Raw genomic sequence first — 24,428 nt, forward strand, 5'->3', positions numbered from 1 at the left:
GAAATACAAAAGTATAAAAGTAACTAGAGGTTTGCTTTCCTAGAAAAAAAAAAATCAATCAATATACAAGACAGAAACAGGAGAATTAGGTTTTTTACTAAAAACACAATAACACAGTGTGAAACACAACACATGCTCCCTAAATATATTATTCATTTATAGATTAGTTGGACAAATTCTCTTATTGCCGGGTTAGAAAACGACCACATATTCAATATATTCTGTATAAAGCTGCTGCACAAATGCTTCACGACACAAACTAAAACGGGAAGATTAACTGCAACTGAACACGTTTGTGATGAAGAGTTTTTAAAGGGTCTTTGGTGGATCAGAATGACGGTAGGAACGGTTTGGTCCGCAGGATTTGTTTCACACGAACTGGACTCCTGGCTCCGACTGGATCCTGCCTCGTAGTGGGATTACCAAGTATTGCTCATTTGAAAGTGCAGCGTTTAGAATCCAGCACTCGTAGTGTCACGGTCACCAGATTGCACAGTAACAGCTGGAGTCAACAGATAAAGAGGTGTAAACACACGGTAGAATATAAAGGAACAGCGGGGTTTCATATTCTTCAAGGTGGGAAACAGGCCACATTGGGGGGGGGGGGGGGGATCAGACTTCAGTTGCGTTTCTTCTGACGCGCGGCGCCGCCTTCCTCCTGCGTCTCCGGTAAACACTGGAACCCGATGAGCATCGCGACGATGGAGAAACCTGGAAGGAAATACGTGTGGAGACACCGTCACTGCTCATCGGCTGACGTAGAACCAGCTGTACGGTCTGACGCCCAGCGGTTACTCACTGGCCACGATGAGCGGCGCCATGACCCCGATGGTCAGCGGGGCGGTTTTATAGACGAAGGCCTCAGACAGGAAGTGACCCAACGCCAGGACAAACGTCCACAGGGTGATGTGATACAACCTGCGGAGCCAGTGGGGGCACAGTGAAGGGGGCGACTGGACACGCAGACAATTTGAATCGAGGGATCCTTACGTTTTGTTGTGGATGTCAATGGCGCACGCACAGCGGATGATGGATGACAGCAGCGTCCAGATGCCAAACGTTCGGGCCTGGAGACCGTTCACTGGGGGAATACATGAGGAGGGTTGGAAGTTTGAAGTAGTCTGGAACTCTAATGCATAACAGGAGCCAACAGGCGACCCTGTGGGTGGTGCACAGACTGCAGTTGATATGTGTGTGTCTGAAAAGCTTCACTGGTCGGGTTTTATTTGCGTACAAAAAAATGTGTTCCAATTTCTGAATGTATTTTCCAATTTGTACATAGTGTAATATGCTGTGTACGAGATAAAGCAGTTCACACCAATCAACCAAGGCACTTAAAACCAACTGTGAAAAAATAAAAATAAAATAAATAATAATATATATATTAATGTATCATATGTTGGGATATCAGCAAAGCTTTTCATTGTACAGCGTAACTATACATGAAAAGTAACTAACTTGAAATCTTTAAAAATCAATTCATTTGAATGTTTTAGAACTATCAGGAATAATAACAACACAAGGAAGAACATTAAAGCAGAAAGGCCTCACGTGGCCAAGTCTGACCTGTTAAATACGAGACAAGAGAAAGAACACTTATTTGAAAGATTGTGTGGTAAATCATAGGGTCGCCTAATTTTGTGCAGCTGAATACACACGCAGAGTCACAAAAATCAATATACATAGAGAAATCGCTCGTGTTTTTAGGGGATGGGGGGTAGAGGCATCACCGCTGTCAGGTTACGATCAGAAGGTTCCATGTTCTCACCAAACTCCGGGGATCCAGTGTAGAGCTTCTCGGACAGGAAGCTGTGATCCCTGAAGCTCTGCACCGTGTTTCCCATCGCGATGACGGACACCATCACCAGCCAGCTCCGCAGCACGTTCAGGAAGCGACTCATCTCGTGGCTACAGCGAGACCATGTTCACCGCACAAACACGCAGGTAAGGACAACGAGAGAGAGGTGTCTCACTGTAAAGTGTGCGGGCCGAAACAAACACAGCACGGTGTTAAGGCGACGATGGTGAAGTCTTTCAAACTTGCCCCGTGGGGCTTAACCAATAAGAGAACTCCAAAAATGGCGCTATTCAATCGCACCACTGTTGTGATTGGCTGCTTTGAGCGGCAGAGTTCCGCCTATCTTCAGAGTTGACCAATAGATATCAAGAGATTCGGTAGATGGGAGGCAGCATGGTGGGCTGTATGAAATCAAAGAGTAAATATGAAGTGAAATAGTTCCCCCCTTGTTCATGTGTGTCTTCGTAGGGACACTTTGGTTGGAGCAGGTGTTTTGTTATGGAATACAAACGGAAATGCGCCACATTTTCTGTAAACATTTTGATATTTTTCAATAATATCACCATATATATATAACATTTTGATATTTTTCAATAATATCACCATATATATATATATATATATATATATATATATATATTCCTCATTAATTAGACATTTTGATCACTTTATTGTACAGCTAGGGATTAAATAAAATTACAGAAGCAGAAAAAAATCTATTCTGACGCTAGTATTTATTTAGCGAATTTATTGATAAAGCCCAAATTAACGAAAGGATAGCACTCTTTTTGAGTGAAAACCCTGCACATACATTGACAAATACGATGTTTGTTTGTTTTTTCAGATACACGGGCATAGGCGGAAGTGCCCACTCGTCTCATACTGCAGATGTTTTTTGTTACACCTACACGACGACAACTGCACGCTGCGTTCACTGCAGAATTTGGTCATGTGAACAAAAGGGTGTCCATTTTACTGCGCATGCTCCGCGCTCTGTTGCTACTCAGTTGTTGTAGTTACCAGGAAGATTAGCCGCGATGATCAACTGCACCTGGTGAAACCAGCGAACGAACCATCCGCACGGCTCCGTGGGAAGAAAAGGCAAGTTTATTTTCACGTGTATTTGTGAGTCATTGTTCAAAAACCGTCCGCCCGGGCGGCCTCAAACCCGAGCGGACTTCCCCGCTCGGCTTCGCATCCGTGCCCCAAAATAACACGTCTTATGTAGCTAACGCCCGCTCGACTGTCTGGATTTAGCGTCTTGTGTTGTACATCAGCCCGATGCTTCACCTCCACCTGGATCGTCGTTACATCCGATGTTGCCAGGTGAACATCTGCAGGCTTCCCCGCTTTTATGTGCGGAGATTGGCTGATGTTTGTTGTCGCCGTGACAGATTTCAGGTGAAATGTAGACGCTTCGTCCAGGGGAGATCTGACCGGGCTGCGGGTCCACTCTGACTGGGAACATGCCTGCTGTGATCCGGGACAAACAGGAGTCTGGATCCACATCAGAAGACGAGCAAGAGTAAGTCCAGAGACAGAGAGAGAGAGATCTGTCTTCCCAGGACAATTTGGGGGTTTTGCAACATGTGCACGCTCTCCTTACATAAACAACTGGATTCGTAATGTTAACCAGCTTGTTTTCCTATAGATTCATATTCTTCTTGCTTATGAATATGTACGACTAATATATTTACACTATTATTTCCGTGGTCATTGTCTGTGGGGATGTGTGCTCTTCTTCACAGGTCTTGATTTGTTTCTATTTGCCTCAGAATACACAGTATAAAAGAGTATGAAATGCTGGTGACAGTTATAGTGGTGATAGAAACCAGTGATTCATAACCTGTTAGTGTTGTTGTCAAGACCACCTCACCCGGGATCGAGTCAAAGCCAAGACTGAGTCAAACCTTGGACCAAGACATTGAGGGGCAAAGTCTGAGTCCAGACAGTCTTGTCCATTTACTAGCATTTGGCTTCGCCGTAATGTTTTAGTATGTCTGTCACAGGATCTGCAGCTTGTCTTCATCTCAACCTGCAGAGCTCGAATGACAAAAGGTGGAGACCCTGTGTTATATAGTAATTAAGAGTAGCCCGACATTCTCTGCCACCTGTAGCCGTCACTGCCTCACAGCCTATTGAACACGTCTCTGTGACGAGCCAACAGGTCTCAGTTTGCGCTGTCTGTCATACTTTAGTGGACGTGTACAGTAATCTTTACAGTATCATGGAAGGTGTCCTGAGCCCTGTTCAATAATTAACGTCAAGATGCATTTAAGCAAAATGAAACCACCGGGGTATCTATTTTTCCTGCTGCATAATTGATGAGTGTGTTAGATGAACAAGAAGAACATCTTGGAAGCGCGAGTTGCTCTTGTGCCGCTTTTCCAAATAATTCCCTCTTAAGCCATTCTTACCATACTGACTGACGCTGCGTCTGCTCCTGGGAGACTTTTCCTGAATTAGTTTGCTGAGAGGGTTTAACCTCCAGGTGACCAGGTCTGACTGGTGTCATTAGCCCAAAGTATTTCACACACATTCCAGTATACATGAGAACACACACATTGTGTCACTGAGACAATACACTAATAATTTAAATACAAGTGCTGAGTTGGATGACATGTTGAGCAACATCATCTTCCGCTAAATACTGCACAGCATGACAAGGTATAACATTACTAGTACATACTGGTGATGGTGCTACTGTAGTGTGTTGTTTGATGTGGCTGAATTTGCCTCCCAGGGGAGTGAATATAGGAATGAAGTCTGGATTTAATCCTACATATTTAAATGTATGTGTTTATTAATTTTAAGGGACAGACACTCATGTCTATGCCCACAGAGGCTTACAGGCTGATATACAGTGTTACAGCTTTACTCCGAAATGGATTAAATTAATTTCTTCCCTCAAAATTCGACACACAACATCCCATAATGACAATGTGAAAAAAAAAAAGATTTTTATTTTTGAGAGATTTTTTGCAAATTGCTTAAAAATAATAATAATAAAAAAACAAAACATCCCTCCAGCATAATGCTGCCTCCACCATGCTTCCCTGTAGGGATGATATTGGCCTGGTTTCCTCCACACATGACACCTGACATTCACACCATAGTTCAATCTTTGTCTCATCAGACCAGAGGATTTGGTTTCTCCTGGTACGGAGAGTCATTCGGGTGTCATTTTGATAAACTCCCGCTGGGCTGCCATGGACTGGCTTCCGTCTGGACGCTCGACTGTTACGGGCCTGATTGGTGGATTACTGCAGAGATGGTCGTTCTTCTGGAAGGTTCTCCTCTTTCCACAGAGGAGGTCTGACAGAGTGACCATGGGGTTCTTGGTCATCTTCTTGACTCATGCCCTTCTCCCACCATGGCTTAGTTTCGAGCCACCAGCTCTCAGAAGAGTCCTGGTGGTTCCCAACTTCTTCCACTTACTGATGATGATGGACGCCACTGGGCTCAGTGGAACCTTCCAAAGCGGCAGATATTTTTCTGTAACCTCCCCCAGATTTGCGACTCGAGACAATCCTGCCTTGAGGTTGACCTCAATGACTCTGCAGAAACATGTCGGGGACGATCAGAGGGAACACGAGGAGCACCTGAGCTCAAGTCTGAGCTTCATGGCAAAAGGCTGACGATGTGTTTTGACTGTTGTACCGTGGCAACGATAGTTACAACGAAAACAACAAAATCCTCCAGTGTAAATCTCTTATGAAATGACTAACTGTAACGCACCCTTAATATCTTAGTGTGTACAGGCACAGCAGCCTCACAGATGTCATGATGGTATCTGCTAATAGCTAATAGTTGCTGTATTGTTGGGCATACCAGGATACTCGGAGGGTCGGGCAGTAGTTGCGTAATGCCCCCCCCCCCCCCGTCATACCTGATTGAGTTATGCTCCATCATCACGCCACCTTATCTTAAATGTATCCCTGGATCAGCCGGTACTGTGAGACAGTCCGGACCTTTACAAGGGTGTTTTGTTCGTGTGGTGCGCTGGCTTTGTTATTGTCCGGCTCCTCGTGAAACGGCGTGCGGTTCGGTCCTTATCTGCCCGACTGGAATAAACGAGCAGGTCAGGATGCATTCCCTCAGCTTGAGCTCAGCCGCCCGCATGGGCCAGACGGATCGCATCATCCTGGAACGCAGCCCAGAGAGTTTCGACGGCGAAATTCCTCCCGATCGGCATCTTCTGTGCCATTGTTGCCAGACCCTTATCCCCCCCCCCCTGCACGCAGTTTATTTATCCAGATCATTTGAGTAACTTGATGGCCGTAACGTGTCTTCTCTGCCTGTCCTCCAGAGACCACCCCTGCATCACGTGGAGCGGCCTCAGCAAGACCATCCCAGTTCTCCTGTTTGTTCCCGAAGCCGTCGTGTCAAAAGATGGCAACATTTGCTCTGTCGGAGGTGACGAAGTGACACGCCGATAAAACAGTATCAGTGAAATTTGGGTGCGAAGCAAGTCAATGTGGAAATTCTCTTTTCCTTTCCTATTTTTATTTTTTTCCTTTGTCCAGAACGATACAAGATGGCCTTCAAAATTGTCCGGACAGAGAGCCGCCTGGTCCGAGGAATCCTCACCAATCACGGATTTCACGAGGTGACACTCAAAGATGAGCTCATCCATCCATCCATCCATCCATCCATCCATCCGTTGTTGTGAAGCAGGGGCTCACCGCTGCACCACTGTGCTCTCCAAAAAGAAAATATAAAACAACAAATCTTTCAAAAAAATAAAAATAAATACAGTTGTACACACACACAAATGGTCTGGTTTGTTTTCACAGCAGATTCAACCACCAGACCACCGCGCAGCCTGAATCTTACAATAATGAAGTTTATCCTCAGTTTGCTCTCTGAGGTAAACAATTCTACTGCAGCAGCAGTGGGATTGCACTCATGGAGAAAAAAAGGAATAATAATCCCCAGATAATTAATCCTGTTCCACATGGAAGTAGAGCCTCCCATTATTGCCTTCTTCCAGCAGTTGCAATTAATTCTCTTTTTATTTCATCCCCCCCCCATTTCATTTAACATCAATGCTTCTTGACTCCTGCTGACTCGTCATCAAACGCAGACGAGAGCCAGACTCCAATGAGGCTTTATTACAAACATGTGGGTCTTGGACTGAGGCTCAGACCCTCCGGCCATGTGAAGTCTGAATCCGAACCGATTGTTGGAATCAAGCGAAGTGAAATGGATGAGACGACAGGACAGTGGTGGGAGGCTGTGAGTTGGACTTTCTCTCTCAGGCAGACTGGAGTTCCTCAGGGTACTGGCGGAGGAACTCACTGCCGTCTGGCTGGAGACTGAACCAGAGCTTATTCAGTGTGAACAGCTGCAGCGTGGATGGGCGACTTTATGACGTGTTTGAAAGGTTTTTTTTTTTTTACTGTCATCACTTATTGCAAATTGTAAAGTGGATTACTAGAAGTCAGTGTCTGGTGTGAACACCCCTATTAAACTGGGATGGTTGTTTTCAAACGTGTTGCGGACATTTCCGCTGGACGTGGAGACGTCCTGTCTCCTCAGGTCAACCTTTGCCTTGAATTCTTTCGGAAAATTCACATTACCGTTTCACACTTTTAATCTAATCCCCTTTCATTTTCACCCCTCGTCAAAAAAACGTCCCCCTTTCTGCTCTCATCAGCAAACACATTTACCCAACGTAAACTGGAGTGGCCCGTTGATTCGCTCCATCTCTGTTGTTCCAGGTTCACCCAAACAGCAATGACTTCAACCTCATGTGGACAGGATCTCACCTCAAGCCTTACCTACTGCGCAGCCTTCAAGACTTCCAGAAGGTCAACCACTTTCCCAGGTACGGGAATGTTTTTGCTCCGACCGTCTCCTGTGAGTCTGCCGGCTCTTTGGCCCGCCGCCTCTCTGAAGCCTGAAGTGACTCATGCAGCCAGGCAGAGGGCGTTCTGTAACTGTTATGTATTCCTGCGTTTGTTCCGTCGGTGTCGGTGTGGCAACGTTTCAAACCGGCGGCGCTGCTCCGCTTCACCGTGTTTGTTTTTTTTTGCAGGTCGTACGAGCTGACGCGCAAAGACTGCCTCTACAGAAACATCCAGCGAATGCAGCAGACGCACGGATTCAAGAACTTTCACATCGTTCCTCAGACCTTCGTGCTTCCCTCAGAGTACCAGGAATTCTGCAGTAAGACCCCACCGTCTGAACCGGGGGGGGGGGCGTCGTTCAGGAGCCCACAGACTTTATTATTGATCTTAATTGGGTCACATCAGCAAACGTCAAACTGCATAAAGACAACTACTCATAATTTTCAGTTGTACAAATACGTGTGAGAACTTTCAAGAAAGATTTCCCGGCAGCATCTTGCTGCAATCAGCTTTGCAGTTTTGAAAGGCTTCAGGTTAGGGAAACAAACCTGTGAGCAGAAGGTCTCAGGTCACCGCGGAGGATCCCAACTGCTCAGGTTACGTCAGGACGAGCAAGAAACACTAATACCAGTGCCAAAGCAAACATTTGGATTTGATTCAGTGTTTTAAGAGAGCAGCTGAAGTGTAACGTCGGCAGGATTTGGATCCTGTGGCAGGCAGATTTTCTAGTTTCACTCCCCTGGTCTCAGCGCCGTTTGCTTTACAGTTATTATTCATTCATTTGCATTTCCTTTATCTTTCTGTTTGTATCTCCTCTCCTCACCCTTCAGATTGCTTTGCCAAGGACAAGGGCCCGTGGATCATAAAGCCAGTAGCATCTTCTCGAGGGCGGGGCATCTACCTGGTCAGCAACGTGAGTGACAGCTCGGCTCTTTAACCTGTTTCCGCTGGCGGGCTGTGTCCTCAGCGTGGACACGAGATGTTACCAACGGGTCCTTTTTTTTTTTTAAAAGGCTACGATTGTTAAATGGTATGGAAACATAAAAAAAACTTTATTGGGAAAAATTCTTACCCTTAATTCCATTTAGGTTTTATCCCCCAGAGTCTTGTGGGCGTCATCGTGTGAGGAAGTGCAGTGGATATCGTAATATGATTGATGCTTTTGTAAAAGGTCAGATGTAGCCCCCCTCCTCCCCTCCTCCTCCTCTCCTCCTCCTCCCCAAAAATCCTCCCCAAAAAGCTGTAATATGTTTTTCTTTCTTTTCCCTTAAATCATTGTTTGACCCCTTGGGTTTGTCTCGGGACTCGTTGGGTGGTCTTGACCTGCAGGTTGTGAAGCAATGCTTTGACACTAAAATAAACCTTAGAACCATCGTGTGTGTGTGTGTGTGTGTGTGTACGTGTGTGTGTGTGTGTACGTGTGTGTGTGTACGTGTGTGTGTGTACGTGTGTGTGTGTGCGTGTGTGTTTTAATGAAACTGCAGATGTTTCAAACTGAAAAAAAAACTAATTTGAAAGCTCCTCAAGTCGTAGATCAGAATCAGTACGACACTGAACAAACATATGAAAGTCTTTATCTCTCATTTTTCATGAGCTGAATTCAAAGATGTAAGACTTTAGATCTACTCAAAATGCTTATTTCTTTCAAATATTATTCACAGATGTGTCTAAATGTGTGTTAGTGTGTTATCACAATAACCTTTGAATAAGTTATTTAGATTCACTTTAAAACTCCACTCTTCATTTTATAAACGTCCTTTTTGGAAACGTTGTGCAAACTTTCACGTGCAGTATACGGTAGAGTGAAAGGCTCTTTATTTGATGCTCATATTTCTCTTAGGATTTCAATGCAAACAGAAATAAAAAATCAAAATGACTTTTCTGACAGTAGATGGATCTCACACCCTGCCTCCCACAAGGTTTCTCTTATGAGCCAAAGAAGCTTTGATTCTACTGCTCCTTTACGCGGGGGACTTGAGGGGGGGCTGCTGCCCATGGTTGTCAGGGGCTTTATTACATTAAGTCAAACATTAATGGAGAAAGTTAATCTCCGGGGTGTCATACATAACACCCGTGGGCCAAAATTGGAATACAAGAGGCTCCAATCCGGTCAAACCATCAATTGGTAAAAAGATCAAAGAACACATTTCTTAGAGTAGCAACACAACATCACAGTGAGCTCTGAGCTGAGGAATCGATGGTGCTGCTATGAAACCTTGCGACCTTATTGCTATCAAACTCGCCTCAAAGGCATGCTGTTCTGATGAGTTAAAAAAAAAAAAAACACCGTTAATGCAACAGCTATAGGAGATGTTCTTGGATATTTCACTATATTTTACACACAAAGGTTTCATTCAAATTTGCTTTTATGTTGAGATTGTAGTCATTTTCTGTAGTAACTGTTTGATTTTTACAAACATATACTGTAGACGTTTTCATCCCATACACCCTGCGACACAAAGAAGAAAAACGAAATTATTATTAGTATGTGGCCCGGGAACTAAAATGTGTTTGACAGCCCTGACTTTGACGTTTACACCAACACAGAAAAATAGGATTACACGTCTGATCATAGTGAAAATCTTCATGTAAATATTTGATCTGGTTGAATCCATTTGGAAAGACATTTCATGCCAATCCTCAATCCGACGCGAGTCCACGTGTCTCATTGGGGTCAAATGATCCTTTTTTTTAACTAAACACACAAAGTTGTTTATTATATCTGGCTGTTCATAAAAATAAATATATATGTCACAAATTAAGCTTTATATACTCTATATAGTATTTTTTTACATATACAACATTGAATCTCAATTGTGAGGCTGTTCTGTAATTAGTTTTAAAATAAACAATAAATAAAGCAACTTCTGATCAATCATATCAATTTCATTTTTTTTAAATTAAAAAAATTAATTTTTCAATACATTACAGTCAAATGATCCTTACTGTGAGTGTCTGTTATGTAAGGTCACCACCACGTGACACACATTGTATGTTTCAGTTCAAAAAGGGAAACAGAAAACAGAATTACATCACAGTCTCCTGCACATGTTTATTTTCCCTGTTCACGGCGGAAGATGTTTTCAAGTTATCTGTGAACGGGATCGAGGCCTCAGCTCTCCCTTGTTTTTTCTCGCTGCATCACTGATTCAGAGCTGCTACCTGCTGTTCAGTTCAAGGCTCCTAGTGTTTATCTCCACTCACCAAAAGGCAGAACAAACCGGGGGGGGGGGCAGCGGTTAATTTTTATCGAAAATGATCTTGTTTGCCGTTTTGCTTGACGACACGGCTAAGGCCATCCGGGCCGGGCCGGGTCCTGCGGTGGGCAAGTCTGCGCCTGTGTGATTCTCTCTCCTCCAACTCGTTTGTACACGTGAGCTCACATTAGTGGCGAGCCGAGTGGGAGTTAACTGCAAGCATACTGACATTAAAAAAAAAAAAATGTTGTGTGAAGTCGGCGAGCCACTTTGGCCAGATGTTATCTGAGCGCGGGGGCGCGCCGATACAGCCGCCTTCCAAATAAGCATCAACCCGGCGTTTCAGGCGTTATTAAGCCTCGTGGAGTAAATCACACGCTTCTAAGGCCTTGACTCTTGGAGGAGCCTTTACAAGCGCTCTCACTCTTGGAAAACGCACGCAAACGATTCCTCTTCTTCTCAGGCATTTTTATGAAACAGTGGAAAGAATGTCAGGGTGATATTTTGGAGAGAAGAAAGAAATACGTTCGTCTTCTGGGTCCGGGTTTTTTCGTCTGAACTGCAGCCAGCCCTGAGGTTATCCCGCCACCCCCCCCACCCCACCTCCCCTTTCTCATCTCTCCTCGACTTCACCACCTGCAACACATTTCAACCTCATAAATGACCCATCTCCCACCACCGCGTTGTGTTTTTTATGGGCTGTTACTGAAGGTTGACCTGCGATGGCCGGCATCACCGAGACTTTCCTCCGTCTCGTTCCTCTTTGATGTTTATCGTTCTCCGCCGCCGCGTCGCGTCACGTCAGCATGTTTTGGCAGTGACGCTCCCTTCTATATGAACCAACGTGGAACGTCGTTGCCTTTCCGCTCCAATAAAGTGGCGGCGTTTTCATCTTGATGCGTTTTCATCCGCAGCCAAATCAGATTCTGATGGATGAGAACATCTTGGTGTCCCGCTATATTAACAACCCTCTGCTCATAGACGGTGAGTCGCTCGCCGCACGCTTTGGACTCCACGTAGGGATGTTCTTGACAGATCTCCACTGATTTGCCAATGTCGTTTTTTTGTTTTCGTCTACAGAATTCAAATTTGACATGCGTTTATATGTGTTGGTGACGTCCTACGATCCTCTGCTCATCTATGTGTACGAGGAGGGTCTGGCCAGGTGAGTCCCTTCACAGTCACAACATTCATACTGCCTTGATATTGATGATATTGATGCTTTTTCTACCAGGAACCAGCGTTAAGTTCTGCAGCAGTTTGAGCTTCTGTTTGATCAGATCACAGCGGTCGGCCTTCAATATGCTTTGGCCACGAAGGGCCCAGGCTCCAGAGCAGCGGGGCCCTTCTCAAACTTGCATATTTCTGCCACCAACATTCTGAATTTGAGGACAAAACATTATTCATGTCTTAAAGCCATTTTTTTCTCCCACTCTTCACATTGCGAGCTTTCCGTTGTGTCTATTGGAGACAGGATGTTCACATTCAACGCAACCGTGTCCTCACAATACTTTCAAATTTAAAAAAATATTAATAAATGAAACGCTTTTAATGTAAGCTTCAAATTAATAATTTGGTGACATAAATGCAGACTCACTTGTTTTCAAGACATTAAAGCAAATGTAATGCCCTTTAAAATCAACGGCTTTGTAATATTGAATGGGTTTCTTTCTGAGCTGTTGTGAATGAGAGTGCATAAAGCAGCATATCGGTTAGTATCAAATACTGAACACTTGTTTGATTAATATTCATGTACTATGTTTATTTAGCTACATCAATACATATTTTAAAAATGTACTGATGAAGTCATAAGATTGAAGCAATAGCTCAGGGATGTTCAGGGTTTGGGAGGATGAGCCCTCTTGCTGACCTTTTAACCTGAAAGTGGTCACCCTGCTGTGAGTCGGGTGCTTTTAATTTGAAATAAAGTAATTTTTCATTCATTTACCGTTTTATGAATTTAATTAATCATTGGATTATGCCATTAAATCGGCATTAGCATTTTTTTAAAGAACGTTATTGTTTTTCATTAATACGCAAGCGTGAATAAATCAACTCCCACCAGCCATATTTCTACCCCTGCATGTTCAAGATCACACTGTATGGATTCAGTCAAATACACACTCGGAGTTAATGCACACTGCAATACATTAAAAAAACAACTAACCGTATGGTTTCATACAGTATGAAAGCCATAACACCCTTAATCAGCCAATCAATCCAGCTGGTCATTCCATACGAGGTTATTGTGTTATTAATGTTGTTAGGTTTTCCAATAGATTCTATAAAGAAAGTCCAGATTTGAATATATCTGTGTTTATACTTGCTACAACGCCATTGGAATAATCAAAATCGCTTCCTTAACCCAGCGTTTGAATAAAGGGGGTCTGGCCCAAAGTCACACTTCTCTTTCTAAGCATGGTATCTTCTCACAAATCTAAAAGAGGGAAGTCATCCCTCCTGCTGTATCCCCCTCTCCAGCCTGCGCTTTGAAAACCACTTTACTGGGACGAGATGTTTCAAGTTTTATGTCCTAACAAGTCCTGTAATAGTACAACTTCCATACTTGCATTTCCCAGTCGAGTAGTTTGAGTAGTTGAAGTTGTCCGCTGTCGTTTATTATGACGAATTGTTGATAATCCTCCTCCCACACTTTAAACACCCCTGGTGTGTGTATTCCTACCTGAAAGACCTGTCATGAACTGAGGCGATCCAGGGAGACTCTTGTCTGCCCAGCAGGGGGCAGCCTTCGTTTTCCAGTCACTGCAGTGGAGTGGAGAGAGAGAGTGTAGGTGACTCTGACACAAAGCACGCTATTGTTTAAGTTGTAGGATGTTCCAATCAAGCGCTGCTGATTGTGCCGTCGTTCAGCGATGGCTATCTTATCATCACTGTGTAATTCCACTTTATTTATTACATGCGGTTGTTCAGAGCAAGAAGAAGTTATCAAACCAAAACAGGCCATGATGGGACGCAGGTAGGTCAGGTCAGGAGCGGGTCGATGATTTATAGGATGACTGGCTCCTGCTAATAGAGGTGCGTGCTTGTGCGAGAACCAGAGTGCCACTTCCCTCTGATTTTCTGGCTTCATTATCAAGCCGCGAGCAATAAATCATGGCCCCATTCCTGAATCCTTTTTTTTTTTTTTTATCTGCTGACATTCCTCCGGTTGTGTTGGTATTCAGGTACATGGTGCGTGCCAAGGAATTCTCATTATTGCACATGTGGCATCCACTCCTCTCCGACGGTGCCAGAAACGAAGCTCTGTCTGAAGTGCCACGGTTGAGAGAACGCGTGGCCGATCCATTAGGTGTCTTCCCCTCTCGTCCACAGATTCGCCACGGTGAAGTATGACCGCACGTCAAAGAGCATCAAGAACACGTTCATGCACCTCACCAACTACAGTGTGAACAAGAAGAGCAGCGATTACGTGAGGTGAGCTTGGCCAGCCGTGCACTGTGAACACGGCGCCATTCCGGGAAAGCCCACTGACTCACCCGTTCATTTACCGCGCGAGCGTTTGAAGTGCCCTCTCTTCCCTTTCAGCTGCGATGACCCCGAAGTTGAGGATTATGGGAACAAATGGAGTATGAGTGCAGTGCTGAGGTATTTGAAGCAGGAGGGAAAGGACACCACATGTGAGTCAGGCCGTCACCGTTTCATGTTTATCCTCTCAGAGTTTGAGCATTTTGTCACTCGAGTCCACCTCTCGGCCCCGCCGAACGCCATCAATCAGAGGCCGTCCATCAGCTCGGCGAGATCACAAGAACTCCCCTCACGCATGGCCCCTGCTGTGTTTTCCTTTCAGTGCTGATGAGACAAGTCGAGGACCTCATCATCAAAGCGGTTGTGAGTGCCGAGGTGCAGATCGCCACCGCCTGCAAAACCTTTGTTCCTCACAAGACGAACTGCTTCGGTAATCCTCTCATATTCGACTCCAAACATGCCCCAGCGTGAAAAAAACAAATCGAACACATGTATGGAACTCATCTGGTGCCATTTCGATTCCACAGACTCGATTTGGAACTGAATTTATACGTGTGCTTGTGGCTTTACAATCAATTCCGCATCCCGACTGCAAAGCTTCAATACGACACATGCGTAGCATCACTTTGCAAAATCAGAGCAGACAACGGCTCTCATTGAGTTCATTATCTCATTTCACCTTGATTGTAAAACCCAACCTTTGACATGCAGTGCAGCTGCAGACTGCTGGTACAGTATTATCTGCTTTCAGAGTCGAGGAAAAGCATTTCTAGAAATCACACACTTCACTCTGCCTTTGTTTGAAAATGTTAAGCTCAGTTGGTCTCTCCAGAGGTTTAGTAGAAAGAAGTCAGAGAAGAGCTGCTCGTGTTGCTCTTCCTGTTTGAGTGTGGGATTTTGACTTGTAAGAACTACGGTAATATTGTACTTTGAATAATGAGGATTATCGGCTTCTTTAAAGGAAATGATTGCAATTTTAAAGGGTTACATTAAAATCCAACTCAACGTCTAATACATGTGTCGAACTCCGGTCCTCGAGGGCCGCAGCCCTGCACGATTTGCATGTCTCCCTGCTTCCACACAGCTGATTGCAATGAGCAGCTCGTTGTCTGGCTTTGTGCTGAATGTGGTGATGAACCATCAGGACATTCAGTGGAGGGAGACGTGGAAAACATGCAGAGCTTCGGCCCTCGAGGATCTGAGTTTGACACCCCTGGTCTAATAGGTCATTGGTGGCTTTAAAAATGTGTCCTATCACTTATACGCCGATGACATCCAGTTGTACTGCTCCTTCTCTGACTCAGAGTTTCATGTCTTGTCTATGTTTTTGGGATCACCTGCATTAAAAACTGTCTTTCTTCAAATTACCTCCAGATAAACGCTGACAAAAACAGAAACTCTGATCATTGCTCCTGATAAAAAGATTCCCTGAAAATCACCTTGGTGCCCTGGGCTCCACTGTTAGAACAGCCTGGGCAGCCTCGGGGTTGGGTTTGATCAGGCCATGTCTTTAGAGGACCACTCCCGACAGCTGAGCAAAAACTGCTTTTACTACCTGAGAAACATCTCTAAAGTGAGGAGGACGCTGTCAAAATCAGACCTTGAGATGATCATCCAAAACCTGGGGGGGACTTGTCCTTTCAGGCTGGAGCCCCCAGGCTGTGCAACGACTTGCCCTTATCCTTCTGCACGCTTGATTCCACGAGTTCTTTTAAAACGCACTTGAAGACATTTTTATTTAAGAAAGCTTTTAGCTAAATACTTATCTCACTTTTACTGTATTTTATGAAATTTGTTTGTTCTGTTGCACCCATTGTTTGTACAGCACTTTAGACAGACATACAAAATAGATCTGTATAGGACACTTAAACATATGTATGCTTCTGTTGATACAAACACATTTTCCTGTGCAATGGATATACAGTACAAGCAACTTACAAAAGGAAAAGGAAAAATATGAATCAATAAAAGTAAATAAAACAGATGAAAAGGAAATGATAAGAATGGAAAAAGTTTAAATATATGGTTGTTTAAGTGACCCGAACCAACCTGTTCCAATAATGTCACGGACATTATCAACATTCTAGACCCTTTAAAACCAGGTGTACAAACTGTCCTGGAGGGCCGGAGTCCTGCAGGGTTCAGCTCCTCCCAGTTGCAGCACACCTGATTGCAATGAGGGGCTCCTTATTGGGCTTTTTTCACAACCTTGCTGATGACATCATCATTAGATTCAGGACCTTCATACCTGAAGCAGGGAGAGACTAAAACATGCAGGACACCGGCCGTCCAGGACCGAGTTTGGACACCCCTGCTTTAAAATGTTATGTACTGAACAGTTTCACATCCATTATCACACACGGGATCATCACCAGATAATCCAACATGGGTGATTGATGAACGCTTCGTTTATCAGAGTTTTTCAAGAGCCTGTCCTAATAAATCAATTTTATATAATAATTTTTCTCAATTAATATTCAGTTGTTTTTTTTGTTTTTTTACCAGTAATCACAGCGGCTGGTCAAGTTTTCCGGAGTCGCAAACTGTCACACTGCCACCGTTTGATATGAATCAGCACAAACTGGTTATGCGGCAAGTGAGCACCTAAAGTATGTAGCTTCGTGGGACAGCACACACACACACACACACACACACTGAGTCATGCTCCTCACGTTTCCTGGTTGTCCAGCAGTGGCTGGTTGCTGTTTGGCCGCTGAGGCTGCAGACGGGCTCCCCTCAGCGTGGAGCCTTCCTGCCCGACGCTGCACTCCGACTGGCCGCTTGGCCACGGAGGGCCTGTTGACTGAAGCCGACTGGAATTCGCTTCCTCTCCCCTCTGTTGCCATTCAGGTCTGCCTGATTTAGTCTGACTGTTTTCTTGGCCGGTCGTGCCTCGCAGCGGGCTCGTGTGAACTCCATTTTGGAGCCATTACTGATGTTAGTGTTGGCGCTAATTGTCTGCACTCTCTCTCTCTCTCTCTCTCTCTCTCTCTCTCTCTCTCTCTCTCTTCTCTCTCTCTCTCTCTCTCTCTCTCTCTCTCTCTCTCTCTCTCTCTCTCTCTCTCTCTCTCTCTCTCTCTCTCTCTCTCTCTCTCTCTCTCTCTCTCTCTCTCTCTCTCTCTCGCTCTCTCTCTTGCGTCTGGCAGTCTTTCTTAAGATTCTGGGTTTGAAAGTCAGTCCGTCAGCCTCCCCTCACTCAGCACCGCTGCTTCTTTTTCGTTCTCCTTTATTTTATTTTTTTTTCTTTTCTCGTCCAGTTCATGTTTATTCTCTCGGCCCTGCTCGCAGTCTTTCACCTTTCAGATGTTGGGGGGTAAAAATAAAGAGCTCTTGCAGTTGTGATGGGCCTCTCTGGACGTAATTGTCGCTCCGATTGGTTGGTTGTGTTTTTTTTGTTGTACTGTGCGCGTAGCGGCATGGATTCACTGACAGGTGTTCGCCTGCATAAAGATGCTATCTGCACCTTGCGCGTCATTGCGAGGCAAGAAACCCAGAGTGTGAACGTTGACCATGCAGGTAGTTACAAGGAGGCGTGGCTCGCCGAGCCTCAACCCGGATCTCACACAAACCCCGAAAGACACCAACAAAACACTCAGATGGCATGTGACGGCTGTGTTGTCGTACAAAAACTGCCAGGTGTGATTCTTAACTTCGTCCTCATTGCTGGATCTGCGTTTTGATCACATGCATATTTCCCAGCATGACTTCAAGAGGAAAAGCCAATAAGTAGACATTTGATGGTGATTTACTAAAACACATATTTTAGAGCTGATTGTAATTTAAATGTAAAGATCAGCTGCAATGGTGGAATAAAGTACAAAGTCCTAACAGGTCCAACAGTTGTAGGGTTTTTACAGTGAAGTTTAACAGTGTTTTTTTATTGTCGATGGATCCAAACCATAGCGATGGGTTTATCGTGAGTGTGAGTAAATGCAAGTAAATGCCAGTAAAGCAGACCTTTCAGGACATTCATTTGACTTCATTCTGTTCTTACTGATGGTGAAGCCGCTTTACTCGATGAAGATAAGCAGATACGTAGAAGAAGGAGGTTCTTCCACCTCCTCTGAAGAAATCACACCCGCATGCAATATTAGATAACATTTACACAGAGATTTTTTATTTTGCCTTTTTTTTTTTTTGCTTATCCTTGTATCTTATCTGATCTATTTTTTACATAGCATGTAAATGAAGTCAAACAACAAAAACATGGCTCTGCTTCAAGAATTTCCAAGTTGTTTTCTTCCATATTGAACACGGAAACATCGGAGCCTGTTGTAATACAGAACGGGAACAATTAACGCCCACACATTTGATTCATGCACATAATACCCTGCGGTCCGCAGTGAACATGCCCAGCTCTTCACTTCAGCAGTATTTAGTTTCCTGTCGAATCTGGTGGAATTTTGTTGTCTTAAGATGGCCCCAAGCAAGTTAATTACAGCACTCATTGTCTGTCTGTCTCCGGGATTAAGTTTCCAAAGACAGACACTGACGGTTCCAGAGGACCACCCTCATCCTCAGTCTGTTGATCTCCTTCGATGAGTGTGGCCGTATCGCATGCAGACTCTCCCTGTGTGTGTGCGTGCGCACGCGTGTTCGTGTGTGTGTGTGTGTGTGTGTGTGTGTGTGTGTGTGTGTGTGCCCGTACGTACAGTATGAATAACGGAGACATGTAGGAACCAGTGTAATGCATGACTTTTACAAACATCCAGGCCCGTCTGAGCTTCAGGGAGTCCAGGCTCGTATCTACGTGAACTTTTTTCCTCGTCCCCCTAAATAAATCCACTCCAAACCACCCAGGAATCATTTTCAGTAAGCTGCTGTCAGCCCACTCTCCTCCTCCTCCTCCTCCTCCTCCTCCTCCTCCTCCTCCTCCTCCTCCCCCCTTGCTCTTATCCTTACTATATTTTCCACTTCCACGACCTACAATGCTCCCTGCCTCGGTCCAGGGCCTTCGCAGCTGCCAATAATAGTAAACAGGTAAAAGCATCAGAATGCACGTGTGCACTCGGTGAACGGGCTGATAAAAGCAGCCATTGTTTAGAGTTTTTAAATACAGTCTGCAGCTCGTCTGGAACAGAGCCACGCAATACTATAAAGCACATTATAATATTAATTTACCGCAAATTGTTCCCTGCTTTTTTTTTTTTTTTAATGTCTATTAATGGATTAAATAGAAGGTTTATTGCTTTCAACAGGGATTTCTTCTCTCTGCTGAAAATGCACGGTGTGTCTAAATGCATCACACTGTAACACAAATCTTTTTATAGGTCCGTAATGTCTGATGTGGGAAGAAGTAAAAACAACACATTTTCATTTTACATCGTAAGGAGCATGTGTGAATGTGAGTGCGCGAGGAGAAAATGCCACCCATGCAGCTCCTCGCCGCCGCCGCCGTGTGATTAATGGACAGGCTTTTTTGCTGAGAGATGCTGATTGCGAGATGTTTTGACTAAGATCTGATTAGCCAAGTCAACAGGCCTATTTTATTCCACGCAAAAACATTCCACTCGCTGGTCCTGTGTTCCACCGAACGTCCCTCGTTTACGTGCCGAGTGTGGTTGGAGCCCCGGCCTGCCAGACTCTCCCTGCTTTGCATTCGTCAGTCTTTGTCGGTGATGATTCATGGTTCTGGCTGCTGCTATCACAACAAGTAACTGCAACTGGAACTGTGGCTCCAGTTGGCAGCCCGTCGTCGGCTCCCGTAATGTATATCACAGTGAGGCACAAGTCATCACTTGGTCCTCGCCTGGGATTATTGGCTAATTTAACTTTTGGTTGGTTTTTTCTTTTTTCTTTTTATAGACTATTTAATTTGTATCATATAATCTACTTTGTCACTAATGACATTTCTCTTTGTCTGTGAACGGTGCGTTGAAAAAGTTACGTTATATGAGCAAAATTAATCAAATGCCAGCTTTTGAAAGTTATCAGAACCTAGTACTGTAATCTGTGAGTGGAATACAGTGTTTAGGTTATAATCATACTTTATGCTTCTGAATCCACTGAATACTGTAAATATTGTAAATATTACTGCCACTATGTGTATTTTTCCCCATCTGGGTCTCTTGTACTTCCATGTGTATATATATTCACATATATTTATCTAATTATCTACTTATATATTCAGTCTATTCTCTTGCATGCCACTCTCTTAACTCTCTAACTAATTGTTCTATGTCGAGCTACTGTGTTGATCAAAGTTCCCCATGTGGGATTAATGAACTCTGAGCTAATCAATTAGATATTTGCAAAAATATGTATTGAGTGTATAATAATAAATGTAGGTATAAAGCAGGAAAATGCCCATAAAAGTACCAAGTATCCGAAATTACAGTATAGCTTTTGTAATTATCACAATATATTTGAAAGTTTGACAATACAAGATGATAAAAAGACAAGAAGTTATGAAGTACAAATGTATTGTGACCCATTTCAGAATATTTAATTCCATCTAACCCGATAATAACCAATAATTTCTACATTTACCGGTGTAAATAGCAGTACTTTTGCTTGAAATGGAGTACAATTAAAGTATTTGAGTAGATTTGAGTGCGTGATCCCCCTCTGGTGCCCTCCAGATGAGGGAGGTATTTGATGTTGTTATTTTCAGCCTGCATGGTGGCGAGATTATTGTTTTTGGGTGTTTGTCTCTTGTGGTGAATTTTCCAGCAGCACCCATCCAAATAATAAATGAAAAAAGAAATGTGCTTCTTCATCATCCTCCGTCTCTGTCACAGTTTTCTCTCTCTCTCCCCTCCCTGTTTAATGGGTGTGATGTAGATGTTCGCTGCCTCTCGTCTCCTCGCCTGTGATGCTTGTTGTGGGCTCGTTTTTAAAAGCCCTCCCCCGGCAGCGGTCGAGCCGCAGAACAAACGTGTCTAACTGTGAGCGGCGAGGCCGGCTCGTGGGGCAGGAGCGGCGTCTGCTCCTAATTGGGGGAAAATTCGTGGCACATGGAGTCTGCTTGTCGGAGGCTGGTGCGGCAGCCTAACACCTCCCCATTTTCCCTTGTTGTTGTGGTGCCACTGATGAGGCACTGTGGGCTCAAACACACTTATTCCAGCTCCCAGCTCCCCAAGACTAATGCGTAATGTTTTATGACACACACACACACACACACACACACACACGTGTGTGTGTGTGTGCTTTTCTACAAAAGCAGATAGAATTGGATAAGTCAGCAAGTGGAAAATGGAATCCTCGTGCTCCGCTTCAAGCGAGCACGTTTGAGCAGCGGGGGTCCGGCCCATCCTCACAAGTGGAAGAAGTTAAAGATGGCAGGAGCAGCTTGTGTTGCGGCTCTTGGCTCGCGGACGCGTGGCAGACTTTACTCGGTTCCAACGTGAACATTCAAGCATCCAGTTCGACCGGGTTTTGGACCTTTTGCCACGTCCGTGAGTCGAGCTCTTAACACATGTGATGTGTAGTGGAGAGAAAGAAAATCCACTGTGAGAAAAGTGTTTTAAGAGATGGATGGGCTTAAAGAAACATGCGGCTGTCGCACTTTACGTTTGTCATTTCACCATCTCTCACAATGTAAATTGCTGAGTTTTTGCTTTTGTTTTTTTTTACATGGGAGGGAAAAAAAACCCATCTCTGTCATTTAAGAGGACAAAAGGACAAGTAGATTCACTTCACTTGGACAAGGAACTGTAAAGTATTGACGAGACTGAGCAGTACACCTGAACAGCCTGAAGTGATTGTTTTAAAGACATAAAAGTTCGGGATCAATATATTTTTGAGGTATTTAATTACAATGTAGATGTGTTTCTGTTTTAGGAGGTAAACCGGGGAATGTTGTCAGTGCAGTAGCTTGTTGTTAACTTTCAATAAGGCTGTAAAATACAAAATAATTACAAGTTCCAGTTCAAATTGATAAAGAGAGAAAAGGAACATCATATATTATGGTATTATGTTCTTTATCTTATCAATAGTTTCTTTTGTTAACTGTTTTTTGGGGGGGTTTTGTTTGCAAGTTGTACAGATTCTGAGTCATTATATAATTTATAAGCGAGGCATAAGTAAGTCACGTTGAAGATTTTGCATTTTTTTATTTTAAGAATATATTTTAGAAAATAGTAGTTTCATCGACACCATTACTTTCTGTTGAAAGTTACTGGAAATAGATGGTGAGATTATACATAACTCTGTTACGCGCTTCTCCCGAATACATCTTGTCACATATAAAACTGGCACATTTGAAGAAAATGTCAATAGTTGTCATTTTGAATCACAAACACTTAAAATCTTCTCTCAAAATCTGCACAAAGAAAATATTCACATCTCCTTTCAAATATAAAGACATTTAATATCTAAGTAATTAAAATCAATCCATTTAACAGCGTGAGGATTACGAAGCAGCTTTTTCACCAACATATTGGCAATATCGTCTATAAAGATATATCTATAAATATGTTTCATGTTATTTTTGCTAACAGATTAGTTTTTTTGTGTGAACCAGTTTAGGCCCAGGTTACATGAAGATGTTTGAAATCACTTCGTTTTTGCATTTTTATTTGTGAAAAGTTTCGCATTTACACGACAAGGTTTTGAAAACTATACTGCCATTTACGCGGCAAAAGCAGGAATGCTGAAAACAATGTTGTTTTCCTGTTGTGACTGATGTTGGTTGTTTTCATAATGAAAACAATTAACAATGGCGAGCAAGTTGGACTGTTAGTCCGTGACTTTCAACTGTAAAACTACCAAGTCCCAGGAGACGGGGCACTCTGGAGGCAAACCTTGTTGTTATTGTCCGTCTACTGAGCATGTGCACAAGAACTTTTTACTACGGCCGTGATGCTGCAGATGGAATCAAGGCATTTTCCAAACGTTCCATCTTGAGAGCCGTTTTCAAAAAGTTGCATTTTCAATGGCACCGTTGTCATGTGAACGGACACCAAAAACATAACTTTGACCATTTTCACTTGAAAACATTGGAATTGGGCCCATAGGCAGCAGGTGCCCCCCCCCCCCCCCCCCCCCCCCCCCCCCCCCCCCCCCAAACCTTTCCCCAGTATCCCCACTCTGAGATGCAGAATGTATCAAAGAACGACTACGGACCCACTCTGTGATAGACTCGATATGATGGATTGTAGAAAATGTAATGTTCTGGTTTTCATCTACATATTGTCAACCTCAGGGCCGGCAAGGCATCGGGCCTCCCCGTGATCTTTAATGCCCCTCTAAAAGGGCCCTGGATCTGAGATTTAATGAGATTTTACCTGTGCAATACTTAAGAGTAACGCACACACTCATAATGTGAACCCAGCCTGTTAAAACCTGAACCGCTCCCTTTCATCCTCGCAATAATAAGTTTAATATCAAGCCGTAGCCTGCTGCCTTGCAAGCCCTCGTGTGCTTAACACTGGCATTGACCTGAGCTAGAACAAACAGTGCTGGTTACTGCAGCTTTGAAACCTACAACCCCCCCCCCCCCAGGCCTATTCTTAACACAGTCTGTTCTTTTGAAGTGCCATTAGAGGGATTTTTCCTCCGACTCTTTGGCTGGGCTTTACCCTAACCCTGTAAAATACTGCGGTTTGCCTGCACGCTGCTGCTGGGGCCGGCGGGTCGTTGGCTTGTTGGGTGACACTCCCCAGAGCAGTGTGAAGACTTTCATATGGCCCATACCGCAGTGAGCCATATATCAGTCACTGAAACAAGAAAGAGAATTGGGCTAGAATGGATGGAGATTTACACAGGGAACTTCCTGACCACTTTGTAAAAAGGTTTTTATTGTGTCACTATTGTGTCACTCAGTGCTACGCTATTACTGGAGTGACATATATACGGCCTGTCGCCTACGGCTTTTTAATTCCGTGGGTTTTTGCCACTTTGGGGCACATTGTCACATTTCCAGTGTCGTATCGCTGGATTTATTTTTCCACTTGGGCAACATGCTCGGCTCTGATGGAGCTGGAGCTTTTTTCTGGGAGCGATTAGGACACTGTCCTTCTTGTTAATATATAGTGACAATATGTCAACTCTTTAGCCTTTCCCGTCGTGAGAGAATTATTGACTGTATATATGAAAATGTTCACAGCCACAGTTGGTTTTTGATCTACCAGATTACGAAAGCCGCCTCATGAC

At 44.0% G+C, this 24,428-nt stretch overlaps 2 protein-coding genes across 3 annotated transcripts in view; one reads left to right on the forward strand and one right to left on the reverse strand.

Annotated features, from left to right (window-relative positions):
• Positions 1-159: 159 nt before the first annotated feature.
• On the reverse strand, positions 160-1,991 carry erg28 (ergosterol biosynthesis 28 homolog). Its single transcript, XM_080512429.1, has 4 exons — positions 1,769-1,991; positions 991-1,081; positions 800-918; positions 160-711 (listed from the first exon to the last, which is right to left on the reverse strand). Exons 1-4 carry the CDS (start codon positions 1,899-1,901, stop codon positions 620-622), a joined length of 435 nt encoding a protein of 144 aa, XP_080368555.1. The 5' UTR covers positions 1,902-1,991; the 3' UTR covers positions 160-619.
• Positions 1,992-3,190: 1,199 nt separating this feature from the next.
• ttll5 (tubulin tyrosine ligase-like family, member 5) overlaps positions 3,191-24,428 on the forward strand; it is a 64,951-nt gene continuing 43,713 nt past the window's right edge. For both annotated transcript variants that reach the window (XM_080513336.1, XM_080513337.1), the window contains exons 1-11: positions 3,191-3,323; positions 6,108-6,214; positions 6,325-6,407; positions 7,522-7,628; positions 7,839-7,969; positions 8,481-8,563; positions 11,762-11,831; positions 11,928-12,012; positions 14,181-14,282; positions 14,394-14,485; positions 14,656-14,763. In XM_080513336.1, the coding sequence (XP_080369462.1) occupies positions 3,265-3,323; positions 6,108-6,214; positions 6,325-6,407; positions 7,522-7,628; positions 7,839-7,969; positions 8,481-8,563; positions 11,762-11,831; positions 11,928-12,012; positions 14,181-14,282; positions 14,394-14,485; positions 14,656-14,763 (1,027 nt within the window). In that variant the 5' untranslated portion in view covers positions 3,191-3,264. The remainder of the gene's footprint in view (positions 3,324-6,107; positions 6,215-6,324; positions 6,408-7,521; positions 7,629-7,838; positions 7,970-8,480; positions 8,564-11,761; positions 11,832-11,927; positions 12,013-14,180; positions 14,283-14,393; positions 14,486-14,655; positions 14,764-24,428) is intronic.

This window comes from Blennius ocellaris (genome assembly GCF_963422515.1).
Source record: "Blennius ocellaris genome assembly, chromosome: 17".
Taxonomy (NCBI): Eukaryota; Metazoa; Chordata; class Actinopteri; order Blenniiformes; family Blenniidae; genus Blennius; species Blennius ocellaris.